The 20,014-nt window shown below is 38.2% G+C and overlaps 2 protein-coding genes across 2 annotated transcripts; one reads left to right on the top strand and one right to left on the bottom strand.

Annotated features, from left to right (window-relative positions):
- Positions 1-240: 240 nt before the first annotated feature.
- On the bottom strand, positions 241-7,383 carry tmem254 (transmembrane protein 254). The gene is made up of 4 exons (XM_074646892.1): positions 7,222-7,383; positions 3,180-3,283; positions 2,385-2,444; positions 241-949 (listed from the first exon to the last, which is right to left on the bottom strand). The coding sequence occupies exons 1-4, from the start codon at positions 7,306-7,308 to the stop codon at positions 829-831; spliced, it is 372 nt and encodes a 123-aa protein (XP_074502993.1). The 5' UTR covers positions 7,309-7,383; the 3' UTR covers positions 241-828.
- Positions 7,384-17,062: 9,679 nt separating this feature from the next.
- mxtx1 (mix-type homeobox gene 1) lies at positions 17,063-19,776 on the top strand. The gene is made up of 3 exons (XM_074645397.1): positions 17,063-17,084; positions 18,149-18,333; positions 18,820-19,776. Exons 1-3 carry the CDS (start codon positions 17,063-17,065, stop codon positions 19,573-19,575), a joined length of 963 nt encoding a protein of 320 aa, XP_074501498.1. The 3' UTR covers positions 19,576-19,776.
- Positions 19,777-20,014: the final 238 nt, after the last annotated feature.

Genomic DNA, 20,014 nt, shown 5'->3' on the forward strand with positions numbered 1-20,014 from the left:
GCAGACAAAGAATAGCATAGGCTACTTGGAGACAAACACAATTGAATTAAATTGTAAGGCAGAAGAAGAATTTTTAATCAATTATCAGTTTTAATACAGCTTCACAGAGCTGCTGGCTGCCGTGTGTTTTGTTATAGGCTATCATGTTTTAAGTGAATTCTTCAGTAAAATATAGAATGAAGTCAGAGCATTTTGAGCATTTCAAGAGGAATAAAAACGATGCAGCAGAACACATTTCATGCAGTTTGTAAGTCACTCTTTATTTTTGCAGTGTTAACATTAAGAACTTCCAGTCTGTAGTTTAAAACTCAAAGCACCTCAGTATATGAAAGGCAAATGGGGATTTGTAATGCATACAGCAGCTCTCTTTATTTTTATCCTGGAGAACTTTTGAGGCTGATGGCAGCGCACCATCTGCAGCCAACCTGACTTCACCGCAGCAGCTGAGAAAATATCCCAACAGCCATCACAAGGCTGAATGTAAACATCATGAGAGTACAAAATAAGTTCATAAAAGATTCCCCTTGTATTGCACTAAATATTCAGCAATTCATCTAGAGAACTCAGAAGTTTTTATTGATAATAATATTAAGAGATTATTTCAATGGTTCATTAATAGAAAATCTATGGAATGAAATGGAAAAATTGTAGTGTCTCTTTCAAAGATATGTTATATGTTAAAAGAAATAGTATAAGAAAAAAGGCTCAAGTGTCTTCCTGCACTTCATATCAAAGATTTCATATCAAAGAGGAAGACAGTGGAAGAGGAAGAGGCATGAGGAAGCGATTGATTTTCTGGTGTTGTTCTGTGGGCTTCTCCAGCCGGAGTCAGTGCTGTTTGGGACGCTCGGGGTCGTACTTGAGGAGCAGGCCGAGGGAGGCGAAGCCAAACAGAAAGGTCTGGACGCCCCACATCCAGCGAGTGGTTGTGTCGTTGATGCCTTTAGTTCTGCAGGAGCACAAAGAAGAAACAATGAGCTACAGTAAAGCTAGCAGCTGTTTCGTTCTAACAGTGGTCGAAAAGTCTCAAGTCTTAACCTTTAAGTCCCAAGTTTCTGTGGCGAGAATCAAGCAAGTCAAGTCGAGTCCCTGCTATAAGTCAAGCAAGTCACAACAAGTCATGTCATAGCTCAGGTCGAGCGATCTACCCCAAATGAAAACGGCCCGAAGTAAATGCTGACCACCCCGATTATAAAATGATAATAATAAATAATTCAAAGTAATGTGGCATAAATAAAACACCATGGAAATGATTAAATTATAAATTAGCTCACATTTTATAAAAACATTAGTTACATAAGCCTATACATATTCATTGATTTGTTCATACCATACGCATTCAATTTAGAAATCAACATTTTTTTATTCTAATATCTGTAAACTGTAACTGTATTTTTTTTACATTTGAAGAGAGAGAAACAAACACAAAGAGAGAAAGGTTGCTTTTTGGACTTTGTCCCCGTCTTTGTCTTTGTCTCTTCTGCAGTACGTTTTGCCAGTTGGGCAGCCAGTGACACCAGAAATTGTAAAATCCCACCACCGCTTTGGGATGCCATTATAACAGCTGCGGTTCATCTTCTCGCTGTGTGTGTGCATATCAGTGTGTTTACACTCTTGAATTGTGTACTCTGTACTGTACTGTTCTCAATTCTACATGGACAACTAAATCCAAATGTTAGTGTTTTTGGACTAGCCCCCTCCATGGTAGCTGGCGTGTGCATTGGCCCCTACTGGTCTGCCACGTACTAGTAGGTTGCCAGAACGTAACTTGTCAATACCTAGAAAAATGCTATAATAATGCTATAAAAAATAGTAAGTCAAGTCAATTTCGAGTCCTCTGTCTGAAGTCCAAGTCAAGTCTCAAGTCATGAATACCAAGTCAAAGTCAATTCGAGTCTTCTATCAGCGTAACTCAAGCAAGTCTCAAGTCCTCAAATTTGCGACTCGAGTCAAGTCATGTGACTCGAGTCGTCCCCCACCTCTGGGTTGCTCATCCCCACCGCCTTTCATGTGTTATCATTTGCCACTAAAACCTAGTAACCTAATTCCTCTGGATAAATGGGTCAATAAGTGATGAATGAAGAAAAATTACTTCAATAAAATGTGAGGAATGTTGGTCATGAATGTTTACCTTGTTGTGTTTCTAACGATCAGAATTGGACAAATGCCATTCCTTATTTATTGTTGTCACAAAATAATAATTCCCCCGTCCGATGACAAGTTGAAGCATGAGGTATAAACACGTGAGAGAGGCAGCTTTTGGATGTTTATTTATACTGACATTTAGTATGTTTGAAGAGGCCCAGTTTCCTAGACGAAGTTTAGGGGTAACATGTGAGTACATCACCATCTAGTGGACAAATCTGGTTTCTTGACATTCTTACCTGCACATCTTCAACGCAACATAAGCCTCATAACCATGGATAGCCCAGGCGGCCCACCACCTGTAACAGAAAGAAACGTGTTATACTACACAGACTTTATTTTCTATTCTTTCTATTTCTCTTTTCTTGATAAATAATTACAGTTTTTACTTCTGCAGAGATCAAATTGCATGTATGTACCTATATGTATATGATGATTGTAGTTTTTTAAGTTTAAATGAAGTGGTGCGGTCTGAGAACATGTTGAGACTGCACACCATGTTTTGTTTTCCAGTAACACCCAGCTGCCACTGAATCAACAGGAGTCACATGACAACCTAAAGACCACTTCACAGATATCAAACCACCAAACACTGAATGGGGCACTCGGGCTTAACGGCATAATGTATGCATGTCACATGACTTAAACAACAACAAAACATTTATCTTTAGATTGCTGTCTTAATGGTGCTACAACAGTCATGTGACTTAAATGACTAATTAGAAAAGTAATCTCCCAGTAGAAGTGGCGGTAACAATCTGTAATTGGGGGGAAAACACTAAGGCTGAAGTTGATTAAAAAGTGTATTTCAGTCCTGTGAGGGTACTTTGCACATCGTTGAATTGTTATTGATGCTGCTCGGCTGTAAAGAAAAGCTGGTGATTGGCCTTCATTCGAAATAGGCAAAATCTCAACACTTTTATTGGAGCATGTGAGAGCTGTCAAGACTGTAGTTACAGTTGTCAAATGTCAGCGTATGTCCTATTTACTCTAAGGAAGTAGTCAATGAGAATATTTCTCATCGTATCACTTACCCTTTGTACATAAGGCCAGAATAGTTTTCCACAAGGTAGCTGCAGAAGGTGCCAAATGCACCAAGGTACTCAAATGGGATTTTCTCTGGTGCAAACACGATGCACTGCAAAACACAGACAGAGTAGTTCAACTTTAACCCATACATTATCTACACACATATCTGTCTTTTCAAAGCATACTGGGCCATCTCATGTAAAATCAGATGGAGGTTTTGGTTTACATTATAGATTCTGTTCAAACTGTATGTATATGCTATTCATAGTTTCTTTTGCCATTTTCACCCCCTAAAAAACATCTTGGAAGCCATTTTTAGGGTTCAATATCTTCAGAAATATAACTTCAAGAGCCATGAAATTTGGTAATGGCACAGACATAATGGTGTACAACAGATCCAAATGATTGAAAAGCACAAGCAGATGCCATACTTTTCATTACTGGCTCTTGAACAATTGGTGGTTTTGGGGCACCAGAAACCCCAAATCAGTGGATCTAAAACTTTTTCCTCACAAGACCCATTTTCTATCAATGAATAAACTGACGAACCCTGACTAAGAGACATATTTTATATATATTGCATGTTATAGTCCAAACATTTAGTTTTCTTCAGAGACATGAATGAAATGCTGATATAGGCCAACTGTACGTTTTGAAAAATAGTTGTCTCAAGAAGGCCTCGCCAGCCCTCAGTGAAGCTTTGGCGACCCCTAGTGGGGGTCGGGACCCCCAGGTTAGGCCAGTGCCCCAAAGTAAATACATATGGATGTTTCCATACTTCTGGCCTAAAATACAGTGTTTGATTGTTGTTAAAACAAATTTCAGGGGCTCTAACATAAAAAGAATCCTATAAATGGCAAATATGGTGATGTGGACTCACTCCTAAAACCAGAAAATGTGTGTGTAATGGGGTATGATGTGGCCATAACCTGTGTAAAGTTACAATTTACTTCTTCATATTTTAGGGTGCTAAAAGGACAAAACTCCCAGGGGCAAAAACCTATACAATTTTGCAATAATATTGTACAGAATATATTTTTGTTGTAAAATAGCACATACATAAAGTCTGAACAAAATCTAAAACGTAAACAAAAATCAGATTTGACACAAAATGACCCCATTATAAGCTATTTAATACTCTGACACAAGTCCCTTTCATAACACACATTAATCAAAATTGCAGGGCTCCTTAAACATGACATTTAAGTCAAAGGACTGTTTGTGTTGATAATGACTGTACAATAATCTGGCACATATTTCGTTGCAGGCAGCTAACTAAAAGAAGCATGATCTGACTCTGTGGTCCACAATGTCCTGGTCCATTTACTGGAAAGTCCAAGGCTGGTTGACACTAAACTATCATCTGTTATAATTAATGACTTCAAGGTTTCCTGTGTGAGAAAATGGCACTATGAATGGTTCTTTGCAGCCGTCTTGACTTTTAAAAGCTGTATGTAGCACACAAAGGGCAGCCTTGTTGAGAGATGATATCAAATTTGACGCAGTTCTGGAGGTGAATCAGTTCTGCACCGTGTTGGGCTTTTTGGTGGGTTGGTATTTAAGTTTTATCATCCATCCATCTTCAACCGCTTATCCGTGATCGGGTCGCGGAGTCAGATTCAGAGCCTAACAACACATCTACTCATTCAGTTTTATCATGTGAAGCTGAATGAGTAAATGTGTTGTTAGGTTCTGAATCTGACTCCATATCTTCTACGTTAATGTCAGAATCAACTTCTTTAAATCTGCTTCAGCTTACAACCAGGTAAACTTAGATAAAATAATAATTATTAAGCCCACTTATCAGTTAATATAACAGTATAATGAAGTTTTAAAGTGAGTAAACAACCTAATTAGGGATGACCCGAATACTTCGAATGCTTTTTTTTTTTTTTTATATATATACAAATATATACAAATATATATATATATACACAAATATATATATATATATATATATATATATATATATGTATATATATATATATACATACATATATAAATATATACTCATATATATATATATATATATATATATATATATATATATGTGTGTAATAATAATGTATAAATCCCAAAATAGCTCAAGAAATAAGGAATAACCCCGCAACATTATTAATTATTCATATTCAACATTAACTATTATTAGTTATTCTCAGATGGATATTGCTGTTTGGCACTGAAACGGGGGAGATGGAGCCAGACAGACAGAAGAACATGTCATCCTGCCACGCCGCAAAGCTTCGAATACCTTCGAGTATTTCTCACCGATATTTCAAAGCCCAACAAAAATGGTATTCAGGAGTCGGGACAGCCTTATACCCAATACAATTAAACATGAATGTACCTTGTTAGTTAGGTATTCTGTGTAACATACCAAAAGTGTTGTGACATATCTGAATATTACCTACTTACTAGCTTCACTTTTGCCATATTACACCTCTATACCTCTCTCACACAAAAAAATATGAAAAAGAAATTACCAAGCATACCAAATAAATATAGGCCTAGCCTAGTAAAAAAGAGACACATGAGCTGTGTATGAAAACTCACATAGACTCACACAACAGACTACAAATCCCAGTGAGGTCTAAATGGCCTAATGTAGCATTGTGCCATGCTGCTATTGTCCTCTTGTGTCCACCTGTGACATGTCAGGTATGTGTCCCTCTGGACTATGGCTGGTGCATGGAAAACAAAAAGGGATGTATTGTTGGAAGGGCCCCTCTGCCCAGAAGCTGCAGTTCATTTATGGTTTGGATGTAAAGACATGCACATACATGTTTCTTTAAAGGTCCCATATTATAAAAAAGTGAGATTTTCATGTTTTTTTATTATAAAGCAGGCTTAAGTCCTATATAAATACTGTGAAAGTATCGAAACACTCAATCCACAGGGAAATACACACAGCCCGTATTCAGAAACTCTGCATTTGAAACAAGCCGTTAGGATTTCTGCCCATTCGTGATGTCACGAATATACAATATTTAGACCCTTGACACAATTTTAAACGTAAACATACTAAATGGGTCCCAGTTTATTTCCTGGTTGCAGTGTATGTGAATGTCATCAGCTGACAGGAAGTACACATGGACCAAAGCTGTTGCCTACCAACGCAATTCCGTCAAAATGCACTAAAACGGAGCGTTTTAGACAGAGGGTGAATACAGGTATATTAAGACAGACAGAACGAGGAAAATAATGTGTTTTTTGAACATTACAGCATGTAAACATGTTCTAGTAGAAACACAAAATACAAGTATGAACCTGAAAATGAGCACGATATGGGACCTTTAACTATTACTGATTATGAAATAACTTAGAAGCAGTGTATTTTGTTGTATATTTTCTAACTACAACACGGTCCCCGTTTACATTACTGTGTACAAGTAGTAACCTGTCTGCGATGCGTGACAAGTTGTTATGGAGATTTGCACCAAATTCCATTTAAAATTTTACATTTTTGTTCATGTTACCTTTCTACCCAGCACAGCGGATAACAACTCTTCTAACAAATTACATTTTACAAATGTGTAATGTCTATTAATCAATTCGGCATATAGTTTGTTGACCAAGCACTACTACATTAGCTACAAGATACGTCAATATCTATTGACTACAGTTCGTTGTAACGTTAACGTCACTGTTTCCATAGAATATGGAAGCATTAAACTGCAACATTTTTGAATGGAGTTTGGCACGTTACTGTTACAACCAGTGGGCAAACATTAACTAGAGTTAGCTGATAGAGTGGACAGATGGACTTTGGACATTAGTTTTGTTTGACCTGTGCTCTTACAGTGGACTGAATGAATGCCGATTAGATTAGATATCAATTAGCTAAACAGTGACTTGGCAATGACCGCGAATAAAACTTTGACAACATAACAACATGTTCACCAAAATATCTCAAGTGTTCATATTGTTTTTTATTTTGTGAACCCGGACGACATTTAACGCGACACGACACGGTGGCAGATGCAGTACAAGGAGCGAAAATCCTGTGAATCTTAACTTCGATCATAGCTGATATATTAATGAACTTACAGTGAAATATCCCATCCCCAGGATCACGGCGACGATCCAGAACAGGCTGGTTCTTTTAAAGTAATCTCCTCCATCACTTTTAGCCATAGTTGCTGCTTGTTCTGCGTTGGTGTCGCTGTCAAATACGACCGTGTAGTAACACACCGGTGAGAGGAGAGACTGATGGGAGGAGGCAGGGCAGCAGCATCTTCTTCTTCTTCTTCATCTTCTTCTTCTTCTTTGGTGTTTATTGGCGGTTGGCAAACCATCTTAGCATGGCATTACCGCCACCATCTGGACTGGAGTGTGGAACAGAAGATTGTGCAGAAACAAAATAGAACTAAAAAAAAAAAAAAATTAAATAAAAAAATGATAATGAAAACTCTAGATTCTTTTAACTAAATCAGTTTTTCTCAAAAACTGAATAATTTCACTGTATATATTATCTGCTTTATTCCCCAATAGACCTGACACTGAAAAGTCGTGATGTTTTGCCTTCCTTAGTGTCTGAAAAAGGTGATTCCTCTGGATAGTGTAATTACTGCAGTGTATCAGTACGTGTTCAACAGTTTCTGGCTGGTTACAGTGTGTACATTTCCCAGTTGGGTGTTTGCCTATTCGATATAATGTTTGATTAAGACCTGTATGTCCGATTCTTAGTCGAGTGATGATATTTTCTTCCCTTCTTTTCCAGCCCACCTTTCTCCCTGCTCCAACATGTTTCTGTATATTGTACATATGCCTTCCAGTTTCCTGCTCATCCCAATACTCCTGCCATACTTTTTGTGCATAGTTCTTGATGAATGGTTTAGCCTCAGCTTTACTTAATGGAATTTGTAATTCTATATTCTTAATTCTTAGTGTTTGTTTGGCCAGAATGTCTACCTGCTCATTTCCTTCCACACCAACATGAGCAGGAACCCATATGAATCGTGTACCTGTGCCTTTTATTTCCATCCTATACATAATGAGAAATATTTCATTAATTAAATCCGTTCTGACTGATGATCTACCAGATCCTATGCTTGTGAGTGCTGAAAAACTGTCAGATGCAATAACGGTGTTTTTTATTTCCCTCTCCTCTATCCACTGCAGGGCCAATAATATTGCCAATATTTCTGTAGTATATACCAACACATAATTTGATACTCGTTTCTTGATGTATGTCTCACTCACCGGGATATAAACTGCTGCACCTGCACACCCTGTCTCAGGATCTTTGGAACCGTCTGTAAATAAGAACACGGAGTCTGAGAAGTGCTGATCCAAATAATTCTGGACTATGCGCCATGCTGGAATTTACTTTGACTTCTCCTTCAATTCCTGCTGTATATTGAGGTCAACATTTGGTAATGGGAATAACCAGGGAGGAATGGAGGAAACTGAAACTGTAGAGCAATATTGGAATTGACATAACCCTATGTTTTCTGCCTTTGCATCACCTACCCACCCAAAACTTATGAAGTTTGTTTCATTATGTTCCCAGCAGTCTATCAAAACACTTTTGGTAGGATGAGTTTCATAATGCCCCTAAAGATTAACCCAGTATGCCAGCATTAATTTTATTCTTCTAATCCGTAGGGGCATTTCTCCCACTTCCACTTGCATTGCTGATACCGGAGATGTTCTGAATGATCCACTAATGATTCTCAAAGCCTGAGCTTGCAGTACATCTAATTTCTTGAGGTTTGATTCTGCTGCTGACATGTAAGCTACACACCCATAGTCAAGGACAGATCTCATGAGAGCCCAGTATATATGTTGTAAAGATGCTCTACTTGCTCCCCACTCCTGTCCTGTCAAACAACGCAGTATATTGATGACTTTTTTACATTTGCTCCTGATTTTATCTAAATGAATGTTCCATGTGAGCTTTTCATCAAACCAAATCCCCAGAAATCGAACAGCTTTGACTTGCTCCAGAGGTTGATCATACAGTTTTAGGGAAATGGGTGCGATTTTACGCCGTTTTAAGAAACAAATAACTTGTGTTTTTGCTACTGATAACTTGAATCCCCATTTGTTTGCCCATTTTTCCACCTCAGCTATTGCAGCTTGCATTTTCTTATTAACAAATGATACATTGCGGCCTCTTATCCAAAGAGCTCCGTCATCCGCGTACATAGACTTTCCTATATTTTGCTCAACCTGAGAAAATATATCATTGATCATTATATTGAATAATAACGGACTACATACACTACCTTGTGGAGTTCCATTATCTACTGTATATACATTTGAATATTCTGCATCTACTCTTACCTGTATTTTCCTGTCAAATAAAAAGTCCTTCACCCAATTATATGCTCTACCACCAATTCCCAATGAATTCAATTTAATGAGTAACCCTTCTTTCCAGAGCATATCATATGCTTTTTCCACATCAAAGAAGATAGCTAATACTACTTCTTTGTTGGTCTGTGCTTTCCTGATGTCTGACTCTAAGCATAAGACAGAGTCCATAGTATTGCGACCCCTACGGAACCCACTTTGATGTGGAGATAAAAGAGCTTTACTTTCCAGGAAATATGTTAATCTCTCTGTAACCATTCGCTCCATAATTTTACATAAATGAGAGGTTAGGGCAATAGGTCTGTAACTATATGGATCTGATGGGTCTTTCCCTGGTTTTAGAATAGGCACTATTACGGCTTGTTTCCACACTGAAGGAAGTTGTCCAGTTTCCCAAACTCTGTTATACAGTCTTAAAACAGTGACCAGAGTGTTATCTGCCATGTTCTCTAACATTTTATAGCATACGCCATCTTTACCAGGTGTGGTCTGACGTGCACAAGTTATTGATCTTCTCAATTCAAACCTACTAAAAGGCAGGTCTATTGGATCTTCTGATGTCTCTTTTTTCTCTAATATTTTAGATTTCTCCAATAAAACTCTATTTCTACAGCGCCTGGCCTCATCTGTTAGGTTGTCGGAGCTGTGAACTTTCCTGAATGTTTGCGCCAGAAGTTCAGCCTTTTCTAGGTTGCTGACAGCCATTTGATCCCCATTATTCATCACTGGTAATTTATAACTCCTTCTGATCCCTCCCATTCTCCTGATCATGCCCCAGACATCTGAAAGCTGTACTTCTCTTCCTATACTGCTACAATATTGCCTCCAAAATGTGCGTTTTGGGGTTCTTATTGTTTTCCTTACTATTGCCTGTGCCCTTTTATACTGGATCAAAGCATCCTGTGAATGAAGTTTTTTGAGTTTCCTAAATGCTTTATTTCTGTTTTTTATGGCTTTGCTACATTCACTATTCCACCAAGGTACATTCTTAATACGTTTAGTTCCTGTACTCTTTGGGATTGTTTCCTCAGCAGACTGAATTATTTCATTAACTAGTTCACCATTAAATATGTTTACATCCATTTGATAATCTTCTTTAATTCCCTCACATCTCGTTGCACTTATCTCTTGGTAATCAGCCCAATTAGCATTTTCCAACTTCCATCTAGGAATTTTCTTTCCCTTATCAAAATAAATTTTTACACCAACTTTAGTCACTACGGGGTAGTGATCGCTGCCCACTGTAGTATGCTTTATTACTTTCCATGTGCTTACACCTGCTAAAGTACTATTTACAAATGTTAGGTCAAGTGCTGCTTCTGTGTTTTGAGTGCAATTATACCGTGTTCCCTCCCCATTATTAATACACACCAAACAGTGATCATCTATAAATTCTTCTACAACTACACCATTAGCATCTGTGCTATTGCTCCCCCACAATGAATTATGTGAATTAAAATCCCCACACCATATTACATTATTTTGCAATGATCCCCCTACATCCTCCAATATACCTTGACTTAATTTCCCGCATGGATTATAAAAGTTAATTATATCTATATCACCTCTGTCAGTCCACACCTTAACAACAATTGATTCATGCATTATCTTGTAACTCATTTAATTCTGTATGAATGTTGCAACTCCTCCACCATTACCAGATTCCCTATCCCTTCTAACTACAGAATATCCCTTTACAACAAAATCCCACTGTGGTTTCAACCATGTCTCTTGTATACATATTACATTCGGTTTATTTTGTAATTTATCAATGTACTTCTTAAACTCCTGTCCATTTGCTATTAAGCTTCTCGCATTCCATTGTAGCAGAATTAGCACCATTAAGAGGATCCAGCCCATGTTTGTGCGGATTGTGTATCTTCATTCAGAATGTCTCTAACTGTTTCCCATTGTAACCCATTTACTTCAAGGTACTTCTCAGCTGATCTTACAATTATTTTAATCCTTTCATTGCGACTTTTTGACTGTGCCGAACAGTTGATTATTTCTGCCATAAAGAGCACAAAGTCACTTTTTCTGACTAGCAGATTTTCCTCCTTCAACTTATCGCATCCTGCACATTTTACAACATCTTCATTCACAGTGTTATTTTGCTTTGTCACCTTCATTCCTCCTGAAACCTTCTTTGCTGCCTCTGCATAGCTGATTCCCTGATACACCTTGACTCTCTGCACCTCTGCCGCTCTTTTGCTGACCTCACATCCACCTTACGCTGAGCTATGTTCTCCACCGCAATTGCAGCATTTCAGCTTTGCTCCCTGGGCACATTTGCCATACTCATGTTCTCCTCCACATCTTCCACACCTTTGGTGTCCTTTACACACAGCCGCCACATGTCCAAATCGTTGACACTTAAAGCATCTGAGTGGTGGGGGAATATAAAGCCTGACATCATAGCACATATATCCAATGAAGATTTTTTCGGGAAGTTTTTCCTCCTCAAAAGTGATCAGCACTGAGAGACTGTCACTTTTAATGCCATTTCTGTTTGATTTCATGCGTTTGACTTGACTAGTTTTTTGTCACCAGCTAGGGAACATTGTACTTTTTTTGCCATTTATTTTGTTCATCCTGATTGCTCGCCCTTGTTGTCCTCCATCCTTGCACATAATTAACAGTGATCCGTTTCTTAACACTTTAGCACTTTTTATTTCTCCGATTTCTTTACATATTGATCTGGTAAGTTGTATTGGATTCCACTCTCCAAAAGAAGCCCCTTCTTGCGCCAGTTTAATGATTACCTTATAATCATCTCTCCTCCTCTCTGTTACAGCTTCTCTGCCAACAGAATCACTATCATCCGATTTATTATTTGGATTCTTTTTACGTTTCTTTTTCCGAGCAATATCCCACTCTCCGTAGCTCCCGCCACCTAATTCCATCTCGCCTAACTCGCTTCCTGATCCGTCACTTCCCTCTGCCATCTCCTGTTCAGTCACAGCCCAGTGTTGCCAACCGCCTCCTGCTGGACCTCCAGGGCAGCATCAGAGAGGGGTGTTACATATTAATGGAAAAATATACAATAAATCACCTTTTGAAATGGACTTTTCAGGTATTCTCAACATAGATTTTTTATTGCTATCTAAATAATAAAAACAAATACATGTATAATAAACTACAGCATACACATTAATAACAACATTTCACTGCAATGTTGCCCCCTTGTGGCTTCCTTGTTGGAAAAAATAAATAAAAAATAACATGTTTAAGAGATGTTAAGATATTAAGAGAGTAGTATAATATTTTCAGCATCATGAGGGCATTACATGAATAGAAAAATAAACAATAAATCACCTTTTGATATGGAATTGTTAGGTATTCTTATTATGGATTTTTTGTTATTGCTATATAAATTAAATAATAATAATACATTTATAATAAACTGCAGCATACACATTAATAACAACATTTCACTGCAATGTTGCCCCCTTGTGGCTTCCTCGTTGATCTTGTACCATGTATCTGAACTTGAACTATATGGACCCTTTAGAGACAAAAGGGAAAAAATTAAAAAATACATTCAGTCTTGTGAAAGGCTCATTGCATGGGTGGAAAAAAGTACAAAATGCAAGTCTCCCTCAAAAATAATCCAAGGCACACTGTAGTGTTTGAACAAATTTAAAAAGCCTTTATTTTACATGGCAATAATTGTTTAAAATTACCATGAATTGCCATGTAAAATAAAGGCTTTTTAATTTTGTTCAAACACTACAGTGTGCCTTGGATTATTTTTGAGGGAGACTTGCATTTTGTACTTTTTTCCAAAAGAAAAAAAAAACATGTTTGAGAGATGTTAAGATATTAAGAGAGTAACTAATACTGTGACAGATCAGATATCCAGTAGAATATTATAATATTTTCAGTTACCAGAAAATATTCTGTATTAGCTAGGGTTGGTAGTGTTCTTCAAAAAAATTTTTTGTTATATTTATTGAAATTCTCATTACATCCCGACAGCAATCAATAAATCAAATACTCTGACAACAAAATAAAGAAAAAATCCAGTCTGTGGATGTCGCAGGCCTGTAATAGGCCTTTTATTCAGCACGAATGGGGACTTTCTTGCTAGATTTAGGGACTTTTGGATCTATTGCTGCTAGCCACTTTCATTGGCTAAGAGTTGGCAACACTGGACTCGTTTTTTTGTTGAATAATTTTTAAAATCTAGCGTACTCTTGCTAGTTTCTCAAGATTACCTACCCTAGCTTTTCAGTGACCTTTTTTGTAGCTATATCCTAGTTCCCCGCTGTATAATGCAAGATACTGTTATACTACCACATGATAAACTATACAATACTATAATATTTCTAATAACTATATAATACAATAAAGTATACACTATCTACTAGTCCTCATAGTATAATGTTTAGATGTATAGGCTATGCAACAAATGAACTTTTCCATACTGTAGGAAATAATACAAAATGTAACAAATTAACAAAAGATTAACAAATGTCATGCATAATGTCTGCATGACATTTGTTTGTCTAAAAAGACTCTCACCTTGTGATTTTGCGTGTTTGTCCACAACTACCACATTAAAAAGTAGCAAATTATTATATAACGTTTGTATTTTAAATGCATGTCTAACATCATCCCCAATAAACTCAAATATGAAGATTAAACTAAGCACAACTTAATCAAAGTACAGGACTACTTCCAAACTGTGATGTAAAAGCTTTTTGTTTATGCCTCCCTGTGATTCACAGCCATGTACTGCAGCATGTCCGTCTTCCTGTTTTAAGGATTATTATGCTTGCATTTACATGAAGAGATAAGATGATCAGATGATGTTTAGTTTTTTTCAAATATATGCGGATCTCTAAACTAAACAAAGCTCTTTCTAGTGATTTTGCATTAGCTGAATAGTCGATATGCTGAACCGGTGATCTTTAATCATTCGATCATTGTATGTAAACTTGGGCATAGCAAGCATTTAATCTGCTGAAACGGTTTATTGATAAGACTCTTTCCCATTTTATTATTTTATCAGACTAATTTTAGATAATGAAATACATGGTAAGTTGTTTTTATATATATATGAACATACATTATGAATGTATTTCAAATGAGCGAGTTTGGCAGCTTCTACAGCTGGCAAAGTGTTGTGTATAAGGTCTGATAGGATTTGGATAAAGCTCAGAGAGAGTTGGTGGGACTTTCAGGAGCCGTCTCCAAACATGGAGACACTGACTCTGCAAGTTGTCCAGATAAAGATGAAAAGAGATGGTCTTAGCTTGTGTTGTTGTGTTAGATAACTCAGGTAGACTTCAAGCTGCATTGTTTTCTAATACACCTACAAGTACTGTAAATCTGCCCTTTGCCCTTTTGTACTATTTGACTTTAGATTCAGTATGTTAGCATTTACATTTTGAAACATTTGACATGCAATCATTAAATGCAACCAACAGGAAAGAGGTCAAAGGTCAAGACTAGAATAATACAATGATATACTATAATTAAGTAATTACAGTGTTTTCCAGCAGCATGTCAGAAGACTTGACATACTGAGGTTAAAGGTCACAGCGTCTGCATACAGCTCAGTCAAGGCCTGGACTTGTTAAACCATTTGACCACTGAGGCTGCAGTGTATACGTCCAATTCATCATTGAATAATTACCCACCTTTGTGATAGCAGGGAGCTGCTCTGCATATGAAAAGGAAAACAGGAGCCCCTGATAGGCTTCAGCTCAGGCTGCTCATTTGTATTTTGCTGAAGGTCTGCGAGTTAAACATTTATTTCAGACTATTGTTGGTTGATCAGCGTTCAACAGTTTGCAAAGCTTCCAGTGTTTGTGTTTAACACTAATCAGATGACACCCAATAGCCACATTTGAATTAAAGGGAAGCCTTGAAATATAAAGAAAGATAATAGTTATAATCCTTTAAATTAAAACTTTAAGTTTTACATTTGTGCTTTGTATCTGTGCCATGAAAAATACTGGCAAAATATGTATAAATATTTCTATTAGGGCTGTTAGAGTTAACGCAATAATAACTTAATAATAGTTAATGCAATTTTTTAGGTTGTAGCGGGCTCAGTTTTAAAGCTAGAGTGAAGAAACTGGCATCATATGAAACTAGAAAACCTAAAGAATGTCATACTAGCTTGTCACAAAGGAGGTTAAATAACGCTCCAAACTAACACAAAATTTTGGCGAGGAAAAACTTGCTTTGCCATTTTCAAAGGGGTCCCTTGACCTTTGACCTCAAGATATGTGAATGAAAATGGGTTCTGTGGGTACCCACGAGTCTCCCCTTTACAGACATGCCCACTTTATGATAATCACATGCAGTTTGGGGCAAGTCATAGTCAAGTCAGCACACTGACACACTGACAGCTGTTGTTGCCTGTTGGGCTTGAGTTTGCCATGTTATGATTTGAGCATATGTTTTTATGCTAAATGCAGTACCTGTGAGGGTTTCTGGACAATATTTGTCATTGTTTTGTGTTAATTGATTTCCAATAATAAATATATACATATGTTTGCATAAAGCAAGCATATTGTGCCCACTCCCATGTTGATAAGAGAATTAAATACTTGACAAATCTCCCTTTAAGGTACATTTTGAACAGAAACAAATTTGTGATTAATCACAATTAAATATTTTAATCGATTGACAGCCCTTATTTCTATGCATCATAATAATATACATTAATGATAGGGCTGCACAATATATAATTTTTTATCATCGCAATTTCAACTTATGCAAGAAACACATTGCAAAAGACTACGATATTGGACTTCGGGATTTTTTTCAGTTTTCAATTTGTTCAATAAAAGAATGTTAGAGGATAATTTCCTTTAGTTTTTTTATTCTACAAGCAATTTGTTGTATTAAAGCAGTATACTGAAAGCAGCAGAGAGGCAGAACTGAATACACTTTAATATATGTTTATTTATCGCAAGTAATATTGTTATCATGATATTCAATGTTATCACATATTGCATATTTTCATCATATCGTGCAGCCCTAGTTAAAGACAAATCACTTGTTAACCACAAAACCCCAATGAATTTGTTTTATACCAACGTAAAGTAAAATAGCAGCAAAAAAAGACAAATCGCAAATGAGAAAGATACAAAAAAAATATTTCTGTCTTTGTGCCTTGTTTTGTGTGTGTACTATTTGATATGTCTCATATCCAGCAGCACAAAAACAGTCACATGTTAGTTGTCCTTTAGTGAAGTGGTATCGATGAGGCTAACAAGCACAGAAGGACTTGCTTTTGTCTCCCAAAATCCTTCTGCAGTGTGTCATATTTTACCGTTGACCTTGCCACCCCTTTGATAGGGACGAGGTGATAACGACGAGTACTTCTGTTAACCCGCCCATCCTCAGAGTAAAGCGACACCCCACCCAGACTCTCCTCTGGCTCTACCATGGCCTTCTAAGGGTCTCAGGTGATCAATATAAAAGGTACCCTGACACAAGCAGGAGCAACACAGTCGGATACTCCCAGTGAAGGAACACACAGTCAGATCACAAGTCCATTAGAAATCCATTTGTTTCCAGAGCTTCATTCATTTCACATTTCACTGCTGCCATGTGGAAGGACTCCAGCAACGGTAAGAAACACTTTATGATCTATAACGTTTGCCTGTTGAGAAGAACAATCTTTGTGTTTTTGCTTGATTTAGTCAGAATCTGCAGCAATGTGTTAGTTTTTGTTAACTTTTTGTATGATCTAACCCTGGATGAAATAGCTAGCAGAGCCAGGTGAATGGGTTTTACTGCACCGGGACGACTCAGACAGGTAGTGTCAGGAAGTGTACCGATAACAGAGAATTTATTTCAGATTTTTCCATTAAGTCGTGCAAACACTTTGGCTCTCATTGCATGTACTATCAGGCAACTCACCAACCTAGGGGGGCTAAAAAAACTAATACTTCTTCAAGAATTAGCTAACTTTAGGACCAGGTTTGGTATAACCAGTGAAAAAAACAGTGAAAGTAGAATTAATAGATAGCCAGAGATGTTAAACATGTTGTGTAAGGTAGAATATGGCATCAGTGTAGAAAGACAGATAATTGGCTGCATAACATCACAATCCTTGTTTTTTCTTCATTCACAAACTTGACTTTTACTGTATATATTTGTTTGGATAGTACAGTCTCAACGAGAAATAGGAAAGTCAAGTTAAGTACGGGATAATGTACAGCGAGCCGGTCATTGTTGTGAAATAAACCCCAACAGGGTGATGGGGAAAGGGGTTTATTTCACAGCAATGACCTGCTAGCTGTACATTATCTAACTTATTACACGGCTACTTACTTAAGAAATCAATAATTTGAACCCAAAAATGGTCCGCCAGAGTCCGACATCAGAACTGCGTCCTTAGCAACGGTCTGTTATACATAGCAACGGTCTGTTATAAAGAAATAACAGACTATAGAATGCCGTGATTGACCAATCAGAATCAAGCATTCAACAGAACTGTGTAATTATTATATTTATCACTGTCCATATTCAACATTTTGTATCTGTGCATTGAATTAGTGTCTGTTTAGTTACTGCTTTAGTAGGAACTAAACAGAACCTGGTTCAGGGCACAACAAGGAATCTGTGCAGAACTTATTATTCTGGATCCCGTCTGATGTGGAACCTGCTCTCTCTCTCTCTTTTCCCTCAGATGATGCCAGGTCCGTGGCCTCCAGCGGCGGCTCCTCTCGCAGTGCCAGCCGCAGGAAGAGAACCAGCTTCTCCAAAGAACACGTGGAGCTCCTGCGCGTCACCTTTGTGACCGACCCGTACCCTGGCATCAGCCTCAGAGAGAGCCTGTCCCAGACCACAGGCCTGCCGGAGTCACGCATCCAGGTACACAGTCGCCTTATATATGTAGCAGAGTCCTTGTATCCGATTAAATAAATTAAACTGAGCTGTTACGAGTCAGTGAAATTGTCAGTTCAGATAGGAATTATCTTTATTTGGGGGATTGGAAACTGGTGATGTTCCAAGATTAAATGCACATACAGTAACACACAGAGAGATGTTCAGCTGTGTTGTAAGGCCTCTTGCAATGCGGTTTCTTATCATGATAAGGGCTCTGTTTTCAAATGCATCCTGCATAGAATTGTAGATACCGCTATCACTCTATCACTTTATTTCTTTATCTTTAAAGATGACACAAGCTGTTTTTTATCAGGACCTTGTTTGAGCTCACAGATAGACTGTACAACATGGCTCTGGTAGCTCTTAGATCTGCAGTCCCTCAACTCCACCGGTGCCTGTTAGACCAGAAAATGATTAACAGAGTAGAATGTGTTGTTTATCTGAACTTTTTTTTCTTTCTTTCCTGTCCAGGTGTGGTTTCAGAACAGAAGAGCTCGCACTTTGAAGTGCAAGGGGGCTAAGAAAGCGCTGTGGCTGTCTGATAGCCCGGTGCATGACGGTCTACCTTCACCTCACGCTGTAGTCAGCAGGGGCTCGCAGCATAGCTTGGTCCATCTGCTGCCTCACGGCCCTCCACCAGCCTACCAAACCCATGTGAAGGAGGAGATGGAGGAGGCCTGCTACTACGGACATCCTCCAGCGTACTCCACCATCGAGGAGCATGGACACTATGGCTCCATGTACGGGCTTCAGCATGGCAGACCGCTAAGATGCACCTCCAGCCCACCCTTGAGGGGCTTCTGGTCCCAACCAGGACGCCAAACCTCCCCAATCCCGCCTCAGTGGTGCCACTCTCCCCTGGAGATGAGAAACTACGGCTCCAACTCCAGTCAGGCAGCCTTCATGTATCCAGGATCAGCAGAGCAGCAGATGTACATGCCCCGCTCCACCTCCCACTCCTCAACGCCAGACACCCCTGATTCTGGATACTGGGATGCCAGTATGGAGAGCAACCCACCAGTAGAAAGCCAGAACTCGCAGCTGGAGGATTCGTGGAGCGGGGCTGCTCTGGAAGGCTACGGGGAGTCCGGACCTCCAGTGCCGGTCCAGCTCGCCCCCCTTCCCGAGCTGTCCCTGCAGGAGATTCTGGGGGAGCTGCATGAGGACTGGTTGGGAGGAGAAGGACTGGACAGCCATGCGACTGGGGATAAAATGTCTTTCTGCTAATGACTCTGTCATAAGGGTTTACAATGGACAATTAAAAATCATATGTATTATTTTGATTAGTCATTTGTGTATTGCTTCTGTGATGTGTACATATGAGAAGTAGAAGCCAAACTATTGGAAATGGGATCCACACACACATGTATTTATTCCACACTAAATGTATTTATTCTATCAATCAACTGTATTTATAACCTCTATTTATGATTATCTGCACTTTTATACAAATAAATGAGAAGTAATATACCATGGAATTGTTTTCTTTGTTTTTTTTTTAATTCAAGAATTACACAAGAGCCAAATCCATGACATGAATTCCTCTGGTATCCAGATGTGACAGATTTGCTATTTAGCCGAGAGGAAAAAGTAGGTCATGCACTACGACCAGCAGATGGTGCCTGTGAGTTGGGAGGATAAGAAAGACACTGATTTCTTTCTGACC

The sequence above is a fragment of the Sebastes fasciatus genome, chromosome 9, assembly GCF_043250625.1.
Source record: "Sebastes fasciatus isolate fSebFas1 chromosome 9, fSebFas1.pri, whole genome shotgun sequence".
NCBI classification, from domain to species: domain Eukaryota; kingdom Metazoa; phylum Chordata; class Actinopteri; order Perciformes; family Sebastidae; genus Sebastes; species Sebastes fasciatus.

Excerpts from the sequence above, each read along its gene's own strand:
- tmem254 (XM_074646892.1), bottom strand. The coding sequence starts at position 7,308 with ATGGCTAAAAGTGATGGAGGAGATTACTTTAAAAGAACCAGCCTGTTC. Across the intron at positions 3,284-7,221 it reads TGGGGATGGGATATTTCACT|TGCATCGTGTTTGCACCAGA; the intron begins GTAAGTTCATTA and ends TGTGTTTTGCAG. Across the intron at positions 2,445-3,179 it reads TCTGGCCTTATGTACAAAGG|GTGGTGGGCCGCCTGGGCTA; the intron begins GTAAGTGATACG and ends TTTCTGTTACAG.
- mxtx1 (XM_074645397.1), top strand. The coding sequence starts at position 17,063 with ATGTGGAAGGACTCCAGCAACG. Across the intron at positions 17,085-18,148 it reads GTGGAAGGACTCCAGCAACG|ATGATGCCAGGTCCGTGGCC; the intron begins GTAAGAAACACT and ends CTTTTCCCTCAG. Across the intron at positions 18,334-18,819 it reads TGCCGGAGTCACGCATCCAG|GTGTGGTTTCAGAACAGAAG; the intron begins GTACACAGTCGC and ends TTTCCTGTCCAG.